The sequence below is a fragment of the Anopheles stephensi genome, chromosome 2 (assembly GCF_013141755.1).
Source record: "Anopheles stephensi strain Indian chromosome 2, UCI_ANSTEP_V1.0, whole genome shotgun sequence".
Lineage (NCBI taxonomy): Eukaryota > Metazoa > Arthropoda > Insecta > Diptera > Culicidae > Anopheles > Anopheles stephensi.
The window spans coordinates 35,750,398-35,765,998 of record NC_050202.1 but is presented as its reverse complement, the minus strand read 5'-3'; the positions used below and the strand labels follow the sequence as shown (position 1 = coordinate 35,765,998).

The following is a 15,601-nucleotide window of genomic DNA, read 5'->3' as shown; positions in this document are numbered from 1 at the left end:
AGGGATTTTCAATTTGTCGTAGAATTAATCGATTTCTTTCTGGCCGCGTGCTCTCATACTAATGCATTTTTTTGCCTTGTCTTTTTTTTCCTCGATTTCTTTGGATACCTTCTAGCTGCTTCTAAACTGGTGACAGTCAGCTGCCGTCCCCACCGCACTCCGCTTGGCTCCGGGACATCGCCGTTGTTCCAGTGAAGATTTGTTCGCATTTGCGCCGTGTCCCCAGCGTGCGCTGCTGCCTGCCCATCGTTAGTATATCGGGTTCAAAACTGCTCCCACTTGCGCTACCCTCTCGTGGTGTGTCGACAACGAGAGCGGACGCCGCGCGTACGGATGGATGAATGTGTGTAGCTGTGTGCAGCAGCAGCAGCAGCGGCAGCGGCAGTGTTGTTCAGCAGGACTTCGGAGCAAGAGAGCTCTACCCGCTATCGATTATGTTCCAGTATGCTCTGACACTGATGGAACAAAAACCGGTTCATCATACGGAGACTACAACAGACGGTTGTAGCTTTCGGAGATCCCGCGAGACCCTAAGATGGGGCGAGCATCCTGAGCAAAAGAAATATCGTTTTCGGCCTGTCATTCAGCTCGCAGGAGTGATCGTTAGCGTGTGTGTGGTGATGGTGTTTGAAACGCTAGTGCGAGTGTAAACGTGCGGCTATCAAGGCACGATCATGACAACCGTGTATTCATCACGCACGATAGTTGTTGCAGTGCAGTATTGGAGCCTTCAGCAAGCGAAACATAGTATTCACCACCATCGCAGTAAGAGCGGCGTATCGATGGCCTTGTACATGTAGATTTGTTGTTAACTTTGACTGATGTGAAGTGCAAGCATTACGATATAAGTCAAGATAACATTAGCCATGATCGTGTATCGTATGTCGGCATATCAGCTATATCAACGATCGTAGTGTAAATTACCCCCTCTACCAGATGGCCATTTGATCCTAGGGCTAAAAGTCCTGTGGGAGAAACTGATCCCATTGTGCAATAGTAGTGTTGGTGCGTAATGAACGTAAGAGCGGCAACTTAAAGTTCGTGTAGCGTGAAGAATTAAGTTAAGGTGTTGAATGTGTGTGTGTGTGTCTGTGTGGAACCGATAGAATTACTTCCGCCAAGTAGTGCAGAGTGCAGAAGAGCGGTGCGCAGTGAGTGCGGTGTACGAGAGCGGGGAGAACTCGCTACTTCTCTTTCGGGGACTATCACCTTAGTGTTTGTGGGTGCACGCACGCATATCGGCGCGGCGTGACCACAAAGCCACCGGCACCAACGTCTGTATGGATGCGGGAGGACTCCCAGTATTTCCGGGTGCTAATCAGGCCAATCACCTGAACAGTCTTCACCTGCAGCAGCAACAGCAGCAGCAAGCGCAACACCACCAGCTGACGCTGCAGCAGCAGCAGCAGATGCAACTGCTGAGCAACCACAACCTTCACCAACAGCAGCAGCAGCAGCAACAACATCCGCAGCAGCTCCTGCAGCAGCACCAGCTTCAGCAGCAACATCAGCAGCAGCCCCTGCAACAGCTTGCCCAGGGCGGCGAGGTTCCCCAGAAACGTCAGGCGGTATTCGACAGGCTGAAGCGACGCATCGAAACCTACCGGCGGCGGCAAACCGACTGCACGCCTCGGTTCGAGCAGACCTACAGCGGGATCTGCGAGCAGCAGAGTATCGAAACGACCGCACTGCAGAAGAAGTATCTCGAGCAGAAAAATAAACGATCGCTGAAGAAGACGGAGAAGAAGCAGGCGGAACAGCAGCAACTTCAGCAGCAGCAAACCCTGTCCGGCAATCTGCAAAGCAGTGTTCATGTGGTAAGTCGTAATGATTTTTTTTATATCAATTTGTGCAGTTCATTGTACTGTGAAAGTTTGCTTTACTATGCCTCGAAGTGTGAATTTGGAATTGATAGAACCCAAAGCTAGGCAGCCATACTCATAGGCTTAGCCATTTATAGCTGCTGTAAGCGATTCAATATAAACCGATGTATATTAGCGATACTTCAGCAAAATGTAGTACCCTGAGTCTTCTATATTGTATTCTCGCCACACAAAACGAGAGCCACAGAACGGGGGATTCATTCGCTCACAGCTTTCAACTGTAGCGTTCAAATTGCGCGATGATGTAGAATCCAATTTTCATTTTCAATTTTCACGTCTGATGAGTTCGTCTCACCTTCTGTTTGCATTTGAACTTCATCCCCGTTCCGTTCCCGTTGGGCAAATGTGGCCTGGCCGGGCGTATATTCAGCTGCAGAGCAAATTTTCAGGATTTCAATGCAATGCGATAGCAGTTGGATCGCGTGTGAGTTTGAGGCCTTTCCTTTTTTTCAACTGTAATCTTAACTACCATACCATACAGCATATTGAGGTTGGCAAGCGGTTCTATGAGCGGTCCTAGTTTCAAGTAATTAAAAAAGTTGTCAATACGTCAAGTTTAAGTATTCTCATGTTATTGTAAAGATTTATTTTAAGTCAAGATACACATAGGGTTTACATACCCAATGAGTCATTGTGAAGCACATACGAAACATTAGGAGTGCAGTAATTTCATAAAAAAAATAATATAAGTATTTTTTATGTTAAACTGAACTATTCAAAAGTAAAAAGACAAATTCATAGAAAAAAATCTAAATAAAATGAACCGACCAAACGACTTACTTTGTTTGACCAATTCAATCTTCGCTATGCCATTTTGAGATTGAGGATGCCTAAGTACGGGTTTACGGTGGCAATGTGAAATTTCGTGCAAACATTCAGGCGCTTTACAATGACAACAATCAAATATGTTATACACACAAGAAATGAAAGGCAGGACTAACTGTATAGCTTAGACCAACTAGCTTTAGAAAGACAAAAACCGTCGAATTGAAACCTACGTTCTTATTTTGAAATATTTCACAAGGGGTCTTATATTTGTCTGGCGCAATGATAATGTCGCGATTGGATCTAATATCGAGACAATTCCAAGACATTCCGACTGGGGGCATAATCGTTCCAGCAATATTTGCTCTAGGATTCAACGTAAAATGTATGACGATAAAAATTAGGCTAAAACTGTAACACATTGAAGAGCATCTTGAGCGAAGGAAATCGTAGGACTTTGCACTGAGAAGCACACCACAAGCACAGCCGGTGATATTCATTCGTTGTTTTTGTACGAGCGAAGCAACTTGTTGTCGTTTGTGTTCTCACGCTGGTGGTGGTGGTACGGCTGGCAACAACAGCTGGGGAACTCAGCAGGTGTCAGTTTTTCCGTTTGAGCGGTGTAGTAAAGTCTTCCACGGTTGTGTATATCTCCTGGTGGACTTTCGGGGGTTTTGTATCGATTACACAAGCATTTCTTTTTTACTGAAGCTTTCATTTGGATGTTGTGTGATGATGGTCGTGGGTTTTTGGTCGAAAATATAGTCGACGGTTGTCTTAAAAGTATTAACTGCTCCAGCTTTAACAGAACGACTTGGTTGCATTTCTTACATGCGACCTTTCTTGGGCGTTTAATATACGTTTTGTGTGTCATTTAACCGTAGTTCAGGCGTAATTTATGATAGTTTCACTGGAACAAGACTCAAGACACTACTTCACTAAACAAGAGACATGCGTGTATAGGCATCACATACGTCGTCTGTGACGCTGTTGTTTCGGAGCGATGTTTAGCAGCTAGTAATAAGCGCACAGGGTTTATCGAAGACACACGGTCGCTCGTATACGCCGGGAGCAACGCGTGTGTGCCATTGACCTTTCGGGTAAGGTTTTTTTTTCTAGTGCATCCTTACGATTTGACCTTACGGACAGGGGTTTTATCGTATTCGAGTATGAACAACCGCGATATGTATGTTGTCCAAGGTGGTGCACAGGTGGACAACTTTTTTATGAATTTTATAGCTGGTATAACTTTTCTTATGATAATTGTTTAACGAACAAAGGAAAGGAATCGTTTGATGATAACTTAAAAGATAACGAGTATGATCTTGCTTTAGTTTATAATAACAATAAAGGATTAAAAAGCGGTTTTAATGTCCACAAATAAATTATTATGCTGGCATTATTACCAATGGACCATGGACCTCAAGCTGTTTGCTGTGTAAATGAGCATTTATGCGGCAGAACTGATGTGTGTCTTCTATCTTTGTTTCGCTTACTATTTTTGCTTCTGTAATTTGTGCAGTATGTAATAATAGTTGACCAGATGTTACTCAAAACTCACTAGGAAAAGAGTTTTTTTTCCTTACCTAACCAAATTACTGGTTTCTAACACTTGGAGGAAAATTCAGTTTGACTTTACTGTGTAAATGAATTCGTACTCATAAGGAACGGCCTGACCGTATTGCTTAACCTTGGATATGTTAATATTAAGATAATCAGAAATAAATATAAGTAAACAAGCCCGGTGGTTGTTATGATAGCTGCTCCGGTCTTCACATGACATGACCGGGTATCGAATCTCGTGCGGATCGCCTCCCCGTACGCGCAGGACTGACCATCCAGTAAACGGATAAACTAAGTGTAGCAAGCTATTGATGTGAGCAAAAATCTGACCTTCATAGGTAGCTAGCTTAGCGCAGTATAGGAGACATTGTTACGGTTGAAATCAAACCAAATGGAGCCCGAGAGTCGTCGATTCACATCAACCGAATGTGAAAACCTTAACCGCAACTCGTTACATGCGAATTTCTGTGTCTTAAAAGTGCTTCTTCGTTACTTGTCGAAGGTTTTTTTTCTACTCAACTGATGATGCCTTTGAGGATGTTTCACGGTGTTTGTTGTGCCCGTTAGGCACCCCTCATGTTTTTGCATTCGACGATAATACATCATTCACAGCCAGAAGCAGGGGTTTTTAAGATGATTAAAATTAAAAGCGTACCCGTACAATCAGGAGTGCAATTGTGCGTTCGGTATCATCCTGCAGTGACAGAAGTCCGTGAGTCGTACACAACTATGCGCGCGCCAGCCTTGTGTTGTGATTCACGAGAAAGGCGGCATGTGCTATAAAATCGATTGAACTTGGGATATTATCCGTCTTCCCTTCCTAACCCTACGATACGCTTTGATATTTCTGCTGTATTACCAGAAGAGGATGCATAATGGTCGAGAGGAGACAGGCACATCTATATATTACATTTCGGTGATTGAAAATGTCTAACGTGTGTCTTGTTCTGGTGGTGGTTTGTGGTTCCCCTGTTTTCGCTTGATAAAATATCTTGCTCCTGAAGTAAGGCACACACTATTGAACCTTTGCACGCTATATGAGGTAGCTAGCGGACGGAAAGATCTGGCATTTTCCTGCGGGGGAAACAGGCGGATCTAAGACGATGGTCTAATGAAAATAAATTGTTTTCCGTGTGAAAATAAATTTTGGGCTAGCGCTTGTAATATGAATACAATTACCAATGAACAATAACGTAAGAAGAAAGTTCGTTGCTAGCAGAACGCAGTCCTTGTTGCTTATTACGCTGCGTGTTGTTTCCTCTGTGTACTTCATGATAATGCATTTGGAGAGTGTTATTTTTCTTTTTTTATGTATATTTATTTATCTATTAGGCTTTGTGTGTGTGTGTGTATTTTAATTTGTTATAAATATCAATATGTACAGTAGATAAATGTTTTAGAGGAGTAAACCACCCTTACCGAAGTATAATGCAGGACAACAAGGTCTATAATTCCTTAAGTAGGAAAAAAAATATTTTAAAATGGCGTCTGTTAAACCATCGAGCAGTTATTAAGACAGTGAATTCAAACCAGATTGCATCATCTGCGAGGAATTCATAAAGAACGTAACAATTTGACATAATCGATAGAAGTCGTTTTATGGATTGTGTCTGTGACCTTGTGACCTCAACTATCACAAGTATTATGAGCGCTTCTTTGAGTTGCTTGCTTAATTGAATAATTGTCTCCTCCATACTGATGACAAACAAGTAAGCAAGCAATGCATAAATCGATTTTCTGGAAAACCCGAGAAGTTTTCTTCAATTTTTATTCAGAATTGCTGCAGAGCATGTACTTTAAATATTAGACGTTGACTGAAATAAAATCTAACTTCCATATCGCAAGTATGAACACATTAAAAACTCCTATAGAAAAACAGACTCCAGCAACAGTATATCAAAATATACTTTTTGGTAATAGTTGTTGACAACCGATACGACGATATGACGATACCGCTGGATCAATCAATTTTTCATTGTACCGAGAGCTGTGCATGATTGTTGGTCCCCAGCTTCATTCCATTCATCTCTTACAACTCTCCAACACACCGATACTTTCCAACTCTCCCATTGTATTGTGCGGCACAAAATGAATTGCTCGTATGAAAAAAGCAAAAGAAATGAAACGGAACAGTGTAGGACGATGTGAAGGCGATGTACATAGTAGCAGCAGCAGCAGCATTCATTCATCAGTGGATGATGTAGTAGGGATAGTGACGAAACGTGTCGAAGCTAGTAGTGTGGCTAACTTTCGGTAAAGTAAAGGTACAGTCAGTGTTCAAGATTGTGTGTTTCCCAGCATTTGACCATGCCGGTGCGTGCCGAAATGATCAGCGCAGTGTTGTGACTTTAAAAGACAATACTTTTTGTTTGGATCTACGCTGCTGATGGGTTTAAAGTCACATACTACAAACCTACTTGGAACAACGGACAGTGCTTCATACTAACTACAGAGTGCATGCAGCTGGTTGTGTGACTCTGGGCTGGATTAAGCTTGTTTAATCCGATTATGTTTCATGTGTGTGTGTGTATTTGACTTTTGGGAATTTAAGCTGAATTTGACCTTATATCAACCTAAGAACTTGAAGACTTTAATGGCAATAAAATTCATTTTTATAGCTATAAATAAATTTATTAGAAACAATTACGGTTCATTTTGAGCTAATATGTAAACCCCTATCGCTAGCATAAAAAATCAACAAGCTTTCGAGCATGCGATATGATGGCGGGATTGATGAAAGCAAGACGCCATGCACCAGCATTTCCTTTTGCTTTTCTACGGCAAAGCAACAACTAACAAGAAACGCTTTAGCCAGCAAAAGCTTCTTCACTACCAGGGTTGCAGGAAAAGATGGTTGAGTCGCGAGAAATTGAAAATCGCTCGCATTTAAAGCTAATCCATTGCCATTGTTATTGGGATCAACTGACTGCCATTTTTTTATGAAGCTATGACAATTGCCAATAAAGTTAAGCCTTAAATTTCCTAGTACAGTACACATGTATTTAAAGAAACTTATTCGAAAAAATTCCGCTTGTTTTGCTCCACCAGCATGCGTTAACCAGTTGTGTAAAAGCATATCTCGGGATGGAAAAAAGCTCTTTGTGCTTCCGAAAGCTTCAGCAGAGGATTTTTTTGTCAAGTACACTGATAGCTGATCCTCAGCAGTCAAAGTCATCCTTTTAAGCTCTTAAACACCAGCAAAAGCTGATATTGTTGAATGCCTTTATTATGTGTGTGGGATTACTAGTTAAGCCATGGTTAACCTCCACTTTTATCGATTGTTTGATGGGAAGCTTGCTCGTAGTTATAATATTATCAAACAATAGTATTTGATTAAATAATATTGCATCCTTGGCAAGTTCCCATTGTCCTAAAAGCTGATCCAGAGCAAAGCTTTTCGATGTAGAACAGGTATGTTTAGCATATGTAGCTTTCATGCTGCTAACGTTGTTGGAAACCGTTTGTGTGTGTGTGTGTGAGTGTTTTTTTTCGTTAATATCCACCAATTTAGAGAAGTACACCTAGATGCGCCACACCGTCACTCTGCTTTTCTGGTTGATGATGTATATTGAGGTCATTGATACGACAACGGCCGTCCGGCTAGAGCGCTGTGGAAAGCTGCAGCTTTTGAACAACGGCCACATTGCCGCCACTCAACCGCTGATTTCGCTCCATTTAGCACATAGATTGGCGTAAGCAAGAGGCAAAACACTACCACACGGCGAACAGTTCCTTTCTTTCCTTTCCAATCGGCCGTGGGTTTTCGTGGTCGTCGTCGTAGGGCTCACACATCTCTCAGCTCAGCTTTACGCAAGCTTCGTGCATTCGCATTGTCAGTATGCGTCTCGTTCCGTCTCGCACGAAAGCCTTTTTGCGCCAGCACAGTGTGTCTCGTTCGTTCGTAAAGCTTCGTTTTTTGAACGGCAAGTCTCATTTTCTATGTGACTGCTGGAGCTGGAGAGCCTTCGTGCGTTCCGCTGGTACGCTCTTTGCGTGGAAAATTTTAGTCTCTGCCTAAATTTTCTCAACTGAACTTTCTTACGCATTGTTTAGCTCGTACGTGATTTTATCCTCAAACAGTGTTTTAGGTGGAAAAAAGTATATTATTGTATTGCCAGCTTATATCATTATTTTTCCATTGATAGAATTATGACTATCGAAACGTGGATGGATGCATCGTTAGAGATTTCATCATTCCATTTTTGCTGTATGAGTTATTTATGAATGAGCACGCTTTTGCGACACAAGTTCTATGATAATTCTCAATGAAAGAAGAGGGTGTTAGTAAGAGTGTGCAAGTGTCTGTTGTGTTCATTCATAATGCTACTTAACTGTTGCAGGTTCGTTTGTTCTTGGTTTGCTTCAAACGGATGGATGTAAGCTATGCAAACTACTAACTTGCCACCAGTTACCAATGGCATGCATATCGGCATCTGAGTGAAACAAGCAACAGCAAGCAGTAACAGCAGTATCACAGAGTCACGCTTGGCTGAGAGGGCTTATCGGAAGTGATTACACGATAGGTTGTCGGAGTAGTTGTAATGGCTTGCACAGTAACCTATCATCTATGCTTCACGGCAGGCCGTGCCGCTCGCGGTGCTTAGCTCGAGGAGTCCCACCACGCGAGAGTAACACGATCAAAAGATGTATGCGCGCTTGAAAGCGTTCCCACGACACGGTTTTACTCACGACGGTGGCACTTGAACGCGTTGCTACGTTTTTTTTACCATATGCATTTTAGTCTGCTGCAGAATACGGTTTCATACGATCGTGTGAGCCCTTTGAGCGTGGAGATTGGCATTTTAGTTTGACTCCTTTTGGTTGGTGATTTGGTAATGTTTTAAACATGGACTGGTAAAGTTTGGAAACTTTATTAGTGATAAAATGCTGGTGGTACAAACAAGGAGGAGTATCAACTTCTGCGTGCTGATCTCTGATAGGAAAGCTTAGTTAAGCAATATTTTTTCTCAGAAATTGCTGTAGCAACATCATCTAATGAGATATTTTTTTTTATGTATACAAGATGCCGAACAATAAAAATAAGAATACTAAGGCAGAAATATATTAAAAAAGGCTATTTTAAGAGTACTAGCTTCTAGATCTGTTTCATATTTAAGTTTTCAAATACTCGACGATATCGTTTAAACTTTGTTGTAAATGCAGGTCGTGTACTGCAAAATTTGTCGTTTATGGAGTCTATAATGGTCAAAGCTGGGGCTGCCCAATGGTAAATGCGACAGTGGCGTCGGTCTGCACACGACAGACATGACCGGGGCTCAAATCCCATATGAACCGTTCCCAGATTGGTAGGACTGACTGACTACCCAACTATGCGGTTTGAAAAAGTCTAGTAAGCTTAAAGTGGCAGGTATGACCTTAGAGGGCGTAAGGCCAAGAAGAAGAAGAAGGAATGGTCAAAGCCAAGCTAAATTTTGACAGTTCGTTCGCTAAGCCACTAACATTTTTCAACTTTTTTTTTTGAGAATAAATTTGCTAAAGTTTTAAGGAATAACAACACACAGCTATATAACTGCGCGAAATGCTTATCGGATTGATTTAGATTTCTAGATCACCGATGGTCTAGCTAACCTTGCCCAAGATGCTTGAATAATAACCATATCCAATGTTTGGGGTTTTACCCTAATGAAATCTAATGCCTTAGATTCAGGATAGTTTTAGTTTTCAGTTTGTATGGATAGGGAGGGAAATTTTAGTCCCAAAGCGCAAAAAAAGAAATACAAGAAATTGGCTTAAGTCATCATATACCTTTATTGTAAATTATGTGGTAGAAGCTACTTCCACATTTTTGTGCCCCCGGGATAACGCGTTAGTATCTTGTATAAGCATATCTTTTTCCTATAAGGTCCTTTTTGTACATTTTTTTGCTAGATTATTAACATAAAATATGATATAAAATAAATAGAACGATACGTTGCAAGGCGGATAAGAAGCAAGCCTTTTTTAATTTTATTCATTCATGTAGACTTGAATCAATTGACTAGTATCACTTCACACAAGAAGCAGTTTCAGTGCTGGAATTTCCAAACAGCCAAACTACTATCCGACTACGTGATATCAAGAATTCTAGTAAGCCTATAGATGACGGCCGGGCATAACCACACGTTCGTTAAACGAAGCAGAAGAAAAATGGCAGATAGATGAACATCTTTGGAAGTTTCTAAAATTTCATGAAAATTAATTTGTAGTGCAATAAAGATAGCCAAGCATGTGAAAAACAACACAGTCTGTGCTTTGTTACATGGCAAAGGTAAAATTTAGGTATAAAATAGGATCAAGAATTACAAAATAATTAACGCATTAAATTACTCTCTGAAGCACATTGGCAGATTATAGTTGCAATCAATTTTTTAAAAGATTCGTTTTTTTTTTTGGTTACAATACCTCTTGGATATGTTCGTACTGTGTGACGTCCACAGTAGCAAATCCAATAAAAAAATCGTGAAATTCCATCGTGAAACGCTCTCTCTTTTTTTAAGTTCTAAACTACCTTTCGCCCTGTAATTAACGAACCAAAAAGCCGTTTCCGATAAAAAAAGAAAGAAAAGGAAAAAAAACCCTTTTTGTGTGATAATAGCAGAAGTCTTCCGGTGAGCAAGAGAAGGACGGAAAGAGGAAAACACGCGAGCGCCACATGGGCAAAAGAAATGCTGCCAAGCAAAAGAGACATGGCCATGAGAGAATTAGCAAATAGAGAATGTTTGTAAAGTTAGATTCGGCGCATAATGCACCACACTCTACCGATTGGTCCCCAGTAGTCCCTTGTGGCGGAGGAAGTACAGTGCTTATGGGCAAAGCTGTTTAACGGTAATCAAAGGAAGTATGAGGTTTGTTGCACGCCGCTCGCCTGTCCGTCACCACACGATTGCGTGTCCTTTCGTGTCCCCCTTCGTGAGATTGGCGATACTTGGGAGGTCGCCCTCTCGCCACGAGGAAGGAGCATTCGGCGGTAGTAACCTGCTCGCTCGGATCATGTTGTATGGTGATTGTTCTGCTCCTGTTGCCTCTTCTAACTACGTTGAGGGTGAGAATATTGTCGCTTGGCAATAGCCGCCATCCAGCAAGGCACCGCTAGTTAGTGTCGAAGAATCGTTTGGCTTTCCTTTTTTTTTTGGTTGTGTGTACCGAGTAAGAGTAGCTGTGTAAGTTGTTTTACGCACTCCGCTTTGCCTGAAACACATTATCAAGAGGGTAGAGAGAGGGTCGTTAGGAGCGCAAATGAAATTCGCACCATTTTTCGGTGATTCCATGTCGGTTTTATGCACGTAATGATGGAAGCCTGGTGATGGTACACACTGAACCGTAACAGCTTAACCAAAAGCGTTTAGGGTATAATATTTTTAAATCCACATAAAGTCCGCCATTGTGCCGTACCGGTTCCGGTCAACGTCAATATGAAATAACGAAGCGACAGGCGTTATCTGAGAAAAAGCTTCAATTTTCTCGGTGATTGAAGCCCTGAGTCTGATTATACTACTCGGTTAGTCGTGCATGTATGTGTGTGTGTTTTTTTGTCATGCTTCAAAAGGAAATGCCAACACTACTTGGCATTGTTGATGATTCAACACCGCTGGGTGATTGTTGTAGCCATCGTTGAAGATATACCCGAATATACCGAATATACCGGAGGCAGTTGCCGCGCTGCGTATGCTATGCCATCCCTCATTTCCTGGCCGAAAAGTGTAATGATACAGGAAGAGAGGCTACAGCAGCAGGTTAGGTTAGTTTGATGGTTTATGACATCGGCACGTCCGTGGTAAGATTTGTGTATTTAACTGTGCTGCGTTGATCTTGCGGGAGAAGAAGCTCATCATCGCAATCTGTTGTGTTCGCCCGGGTAAAACCTGTTCTGCTCAGCCTGTTCTGGCGGCGAGCGAGCACAACGCGCGGGTCCGGCCGCTGGGATACGTCATTGACGCCGACGTCCCAATTCTTCTATTTCTCCACAGCTTTTTGTTGTTACTTCAACGCTCTCCCGGGACTCGCGTTGGAGTTGGCTGACACGATATCTGTATGGACGTGTAGCCCTGGCTGCACGGAACTGCTACGACCCAAAGCGAGCCTACTACTATTCCACACGAGACACGGACGGATGGTACACGGTTTGTGTGGTTGGTAGGTTGCTTGCGCAACATCGATCGACGTTGAAGAACTTCATCTACGTTATTTCACAGGTTGTTGATCTCTGTGACGATCGGTGTGGCGTGTGCATCATCACCATCGCCTAGTCCGCCCAACTCGCTCTATTTTTCTTTAAATCTATCTGCTATGTATTCAAAACTGTGTAACACTAAATCGTTGTGCTTGTCGTGCTTTTTAGTGTGGATCATATATTTCAAGGATTGTATTTTGTTCTGTTGTTAGAATCATACATGAAGATGCGCTAACTAAAGGATAATTATTTTGCTCAGACAACATTCGGAACCAAAGCTTGGAAAAAGAGTTTACAACATGGCTTTACAGAGCTTTGAATCTTATAATGGAACGTTGGAATCACTCGGTGGAATGTTTCAACTGGATCTTGATGTCGAGTTGCAAATATCGCTCAACTGTATGAAACATCCCATTGTATGATTGTAACTTTACACTATGGCATTGGAATATTCCACTGTTCGGTTGAAACATTCCATCGAGTGATTAAACAGTTGCTTATGGTTTAAAACATTGTTTCATGTGCGCACACAGCTTTGGATTGTAACCAGAAAAATGAACTAATGACGACCTTATTTTTGGAGCAAAATTTAGTATCTCATATTCCATAGGAACAAAGAAGAATATTAACTTGTTTGTTCAGCTCTTGTTGAATGATAATAGTTGAGGATGTGCTTGCCCTAGGATCGGTCAGCGGTCAGTCAGTGAGTTTGATACAGGGCAGAAGTAACAGATATTCATTTTGGTTCCATTTCAAAACAAATAATACTGGTTTTAATGGATTTCTCCAACCCCTCTCCAAATTAGTTTAGTACAGTGGAAATGAAGGTTTCAAAACAATTTTTAAGTTTATCTATTATTTTGTATTTTTATTTTTGTATTAGTATTTTTGTTTTTCGTATTAGTATTTGTATTATTAAATATGTTATAGCATCACACTTCCACTTTTCCTAAAACTGATTTAGAGCTGCATCAAATCACAAGATATCGGCACTAGGATAGTTTGTCATTTTCGTGGCAATTCGAACCCGAACTACTTATGCCCAATTTAATGACGATGGTTCAGACGGCGCTTGTACTAAGGTTATTATCATCAATGGTCAGCTGCACTCGAGCAGTTGCACCCCGTACGCACGTCTCTACGCATACAACAATAGGTTGGATATATATATATATGTATGTATACTACACCAGCAGCAGTGTGTGGCGCTCATTAACGGCGGAGTGAATCTGGCTGGCCTGGCCTGGTTGGTGTATGACCGTGCAATTTTGCCAACCAGCACGGGTATGATGAACTCGCATACACACCTGCAAACAAACGTCGTACTGCAAACGACGGCGCAAATTCGCCAGTGCAGGGGGGGGGGGGGAGGGGTATATACGACGAAGGCGCTACGGTTTCGGAATTTGTGAAGTGAAAAATTGTACATTTGAATAAAGGAAGAAACGGGATATAAAGAGGTAAAAGATGAAAAAGACTTAAAGGGAGGAACGCATGAAAGAAATGAAAGATAGGGTGCAGCGAGCAAGAAAAAGAGAGAGAAAGAAAAAAGGGAGAGAAAGAGAATCGGTTGTAAAACGATTGCAAAGTGCGGTGTACTCACACTTGCAGATAAATATGTGATGCATGCTAAACGATGAACCGCTTGTACAGCAATGGAAAAAAGGGGGTGCTTTGGATTTGTAAATGAACAATTTCCTACCCTGCTTGGGCTAGGACTGAATCTAGATTGACACACGATAGGGGTCGGTCGATGAAGAGGATTGAACCTTTGAGGGTAGGTGAGGCTTAGCGAGGTGAGGATGGATGTTCATAGTGGCACATGTCAACATTTAGGAAGGATGTGCATAAGCTTTTGACGTCGCAATTAATTTTCATGTAAATGTATTACATGAATTTTAATTTTCGCACCTTTACTCTATAGACTAAGGAGACTTAATTTCCGGAAAAAAACCCTCTCTATAACGATCGATCGATCAAGATCGTACTGTGACCGAATTGGAATAACTTGCATGATTAAAGGACTTTTCAAAAAGTGTCTAAAGATATTATAGTAATGAATTTCTATTTGTTGTATTTTTGGGCAAAAAATTTCAATGCGACACTGAAAAAAGCAAGAAAAAACCCTCCAAAACGGATGTACTCTGTACACAACACCACTCCGTTGTTGTCGGCCTGTCGGTCGTCTGATGCAACTCTTTCGTCACAACAGTCACAACAATGGGGACAGCAAGCGGCAAAGAAACCTTTATGCGGGGCCGTTTCTCTACGTCTACGAAGGCGGCAAATGGTTGGTGCGAGTTACACTTTTATTACGACACTTTACCCTTCGCCCAGGGAAACATTGCTCCGCGCGATGTACGACCTGCCTGCCTGGCGAAATAGCATGACGAGGAAGAAGGGAGTCCCCCACGGTAGTGCAGTAGTGTTTGGAGCGCAGCGGAGGAAATAGTTGACGGCGGAACGTATTCTCCGTAACTGTTGGGCGTACGAGGTACCGCTTCGCTAATACTCTCTGCGCTGGATCATGTTGCATTGCATAGAAGCCTCATTAAATAGTGCGTTTAACAGCTAGCAGCTGTGCAGTCGCCGGGGTGGAAAACAGTCGCCGCTCGTCAGGTGTCGGGATTTTAGTTCTGCAATCGATAACGCTACTGGCTTGTTTCCTTCGGCGTGTATCTCTTTGGAGTATACAAGTGGTTTGTGTCTCCAAAGGAATATTTTTTAACGGACAATTTGAATTGCATTGGTTAGCATCCTCCACCCTGCTCAAAAGCTCAAAAGCTGTCTGTCAATGCGATCGAAATACTTTTAAAGCGATATTTTATCCTCAAGATATTGAACACAGATGAGAAGCGGTCTCTTGATCACTCAAAAAATCCTCAAAAGAATCGGTAACAGTGTAACTCAACGACATACTGAACCTTAGTTCAAATCGCAACTCATATCCTGCGTACCTGCCTGGCGTGTACGCAGGACTAACTAATCACCTACGTGTAGCTTACTTGCAGCAGGATCAGCCGTAGCCAGGTTGTTACCAAAGGATAGAAAAAAAAAACAAAAAAAGGCAAAGTATGTGTGTGGCAGATAATGGGCTTTGCTGCGTTTTGCTTGGTTAAGACTTAAGACAGTAGTGATTATTTGTCTTTTGTCCTATTCGCTATCCTCTCCAGTATCTCCAATATAGAGTCGCTCCTTCTCGCCGATACAGTTGTTCGTG

At 42.0% G+C, this 15,601-nt stretch overlaps 1 protein-coding gene across 7 annotated transcripts in view; it reads left to right on the top strand.

The window, feature by feature from the left end:
* Positions 1 to 15,601, top strand: part of LOC118504221 (neurogenic protein mastermind) — a 72,943-nt gene that overhangs the window by 25,174 nt on the left and 32,168 nt on the right. For all 7 annotated transcript variants that reach the window (XM_036038435.1, XM_036038430.1, XM_036038428.1 and 4 more), the window contains one exon: positions 116 to 1,817. In XM_036038435.1, the coding sequence (XP_035894328.1) occupies positions 1,281 to 1,817 (537 nt within the window). In that variant the 5' untranslated portion in view covers positions 116 to 1,280. The remainder of the gene's footprint in view (positions 1 to 115; positions 1,818 to 15,601) is intronic.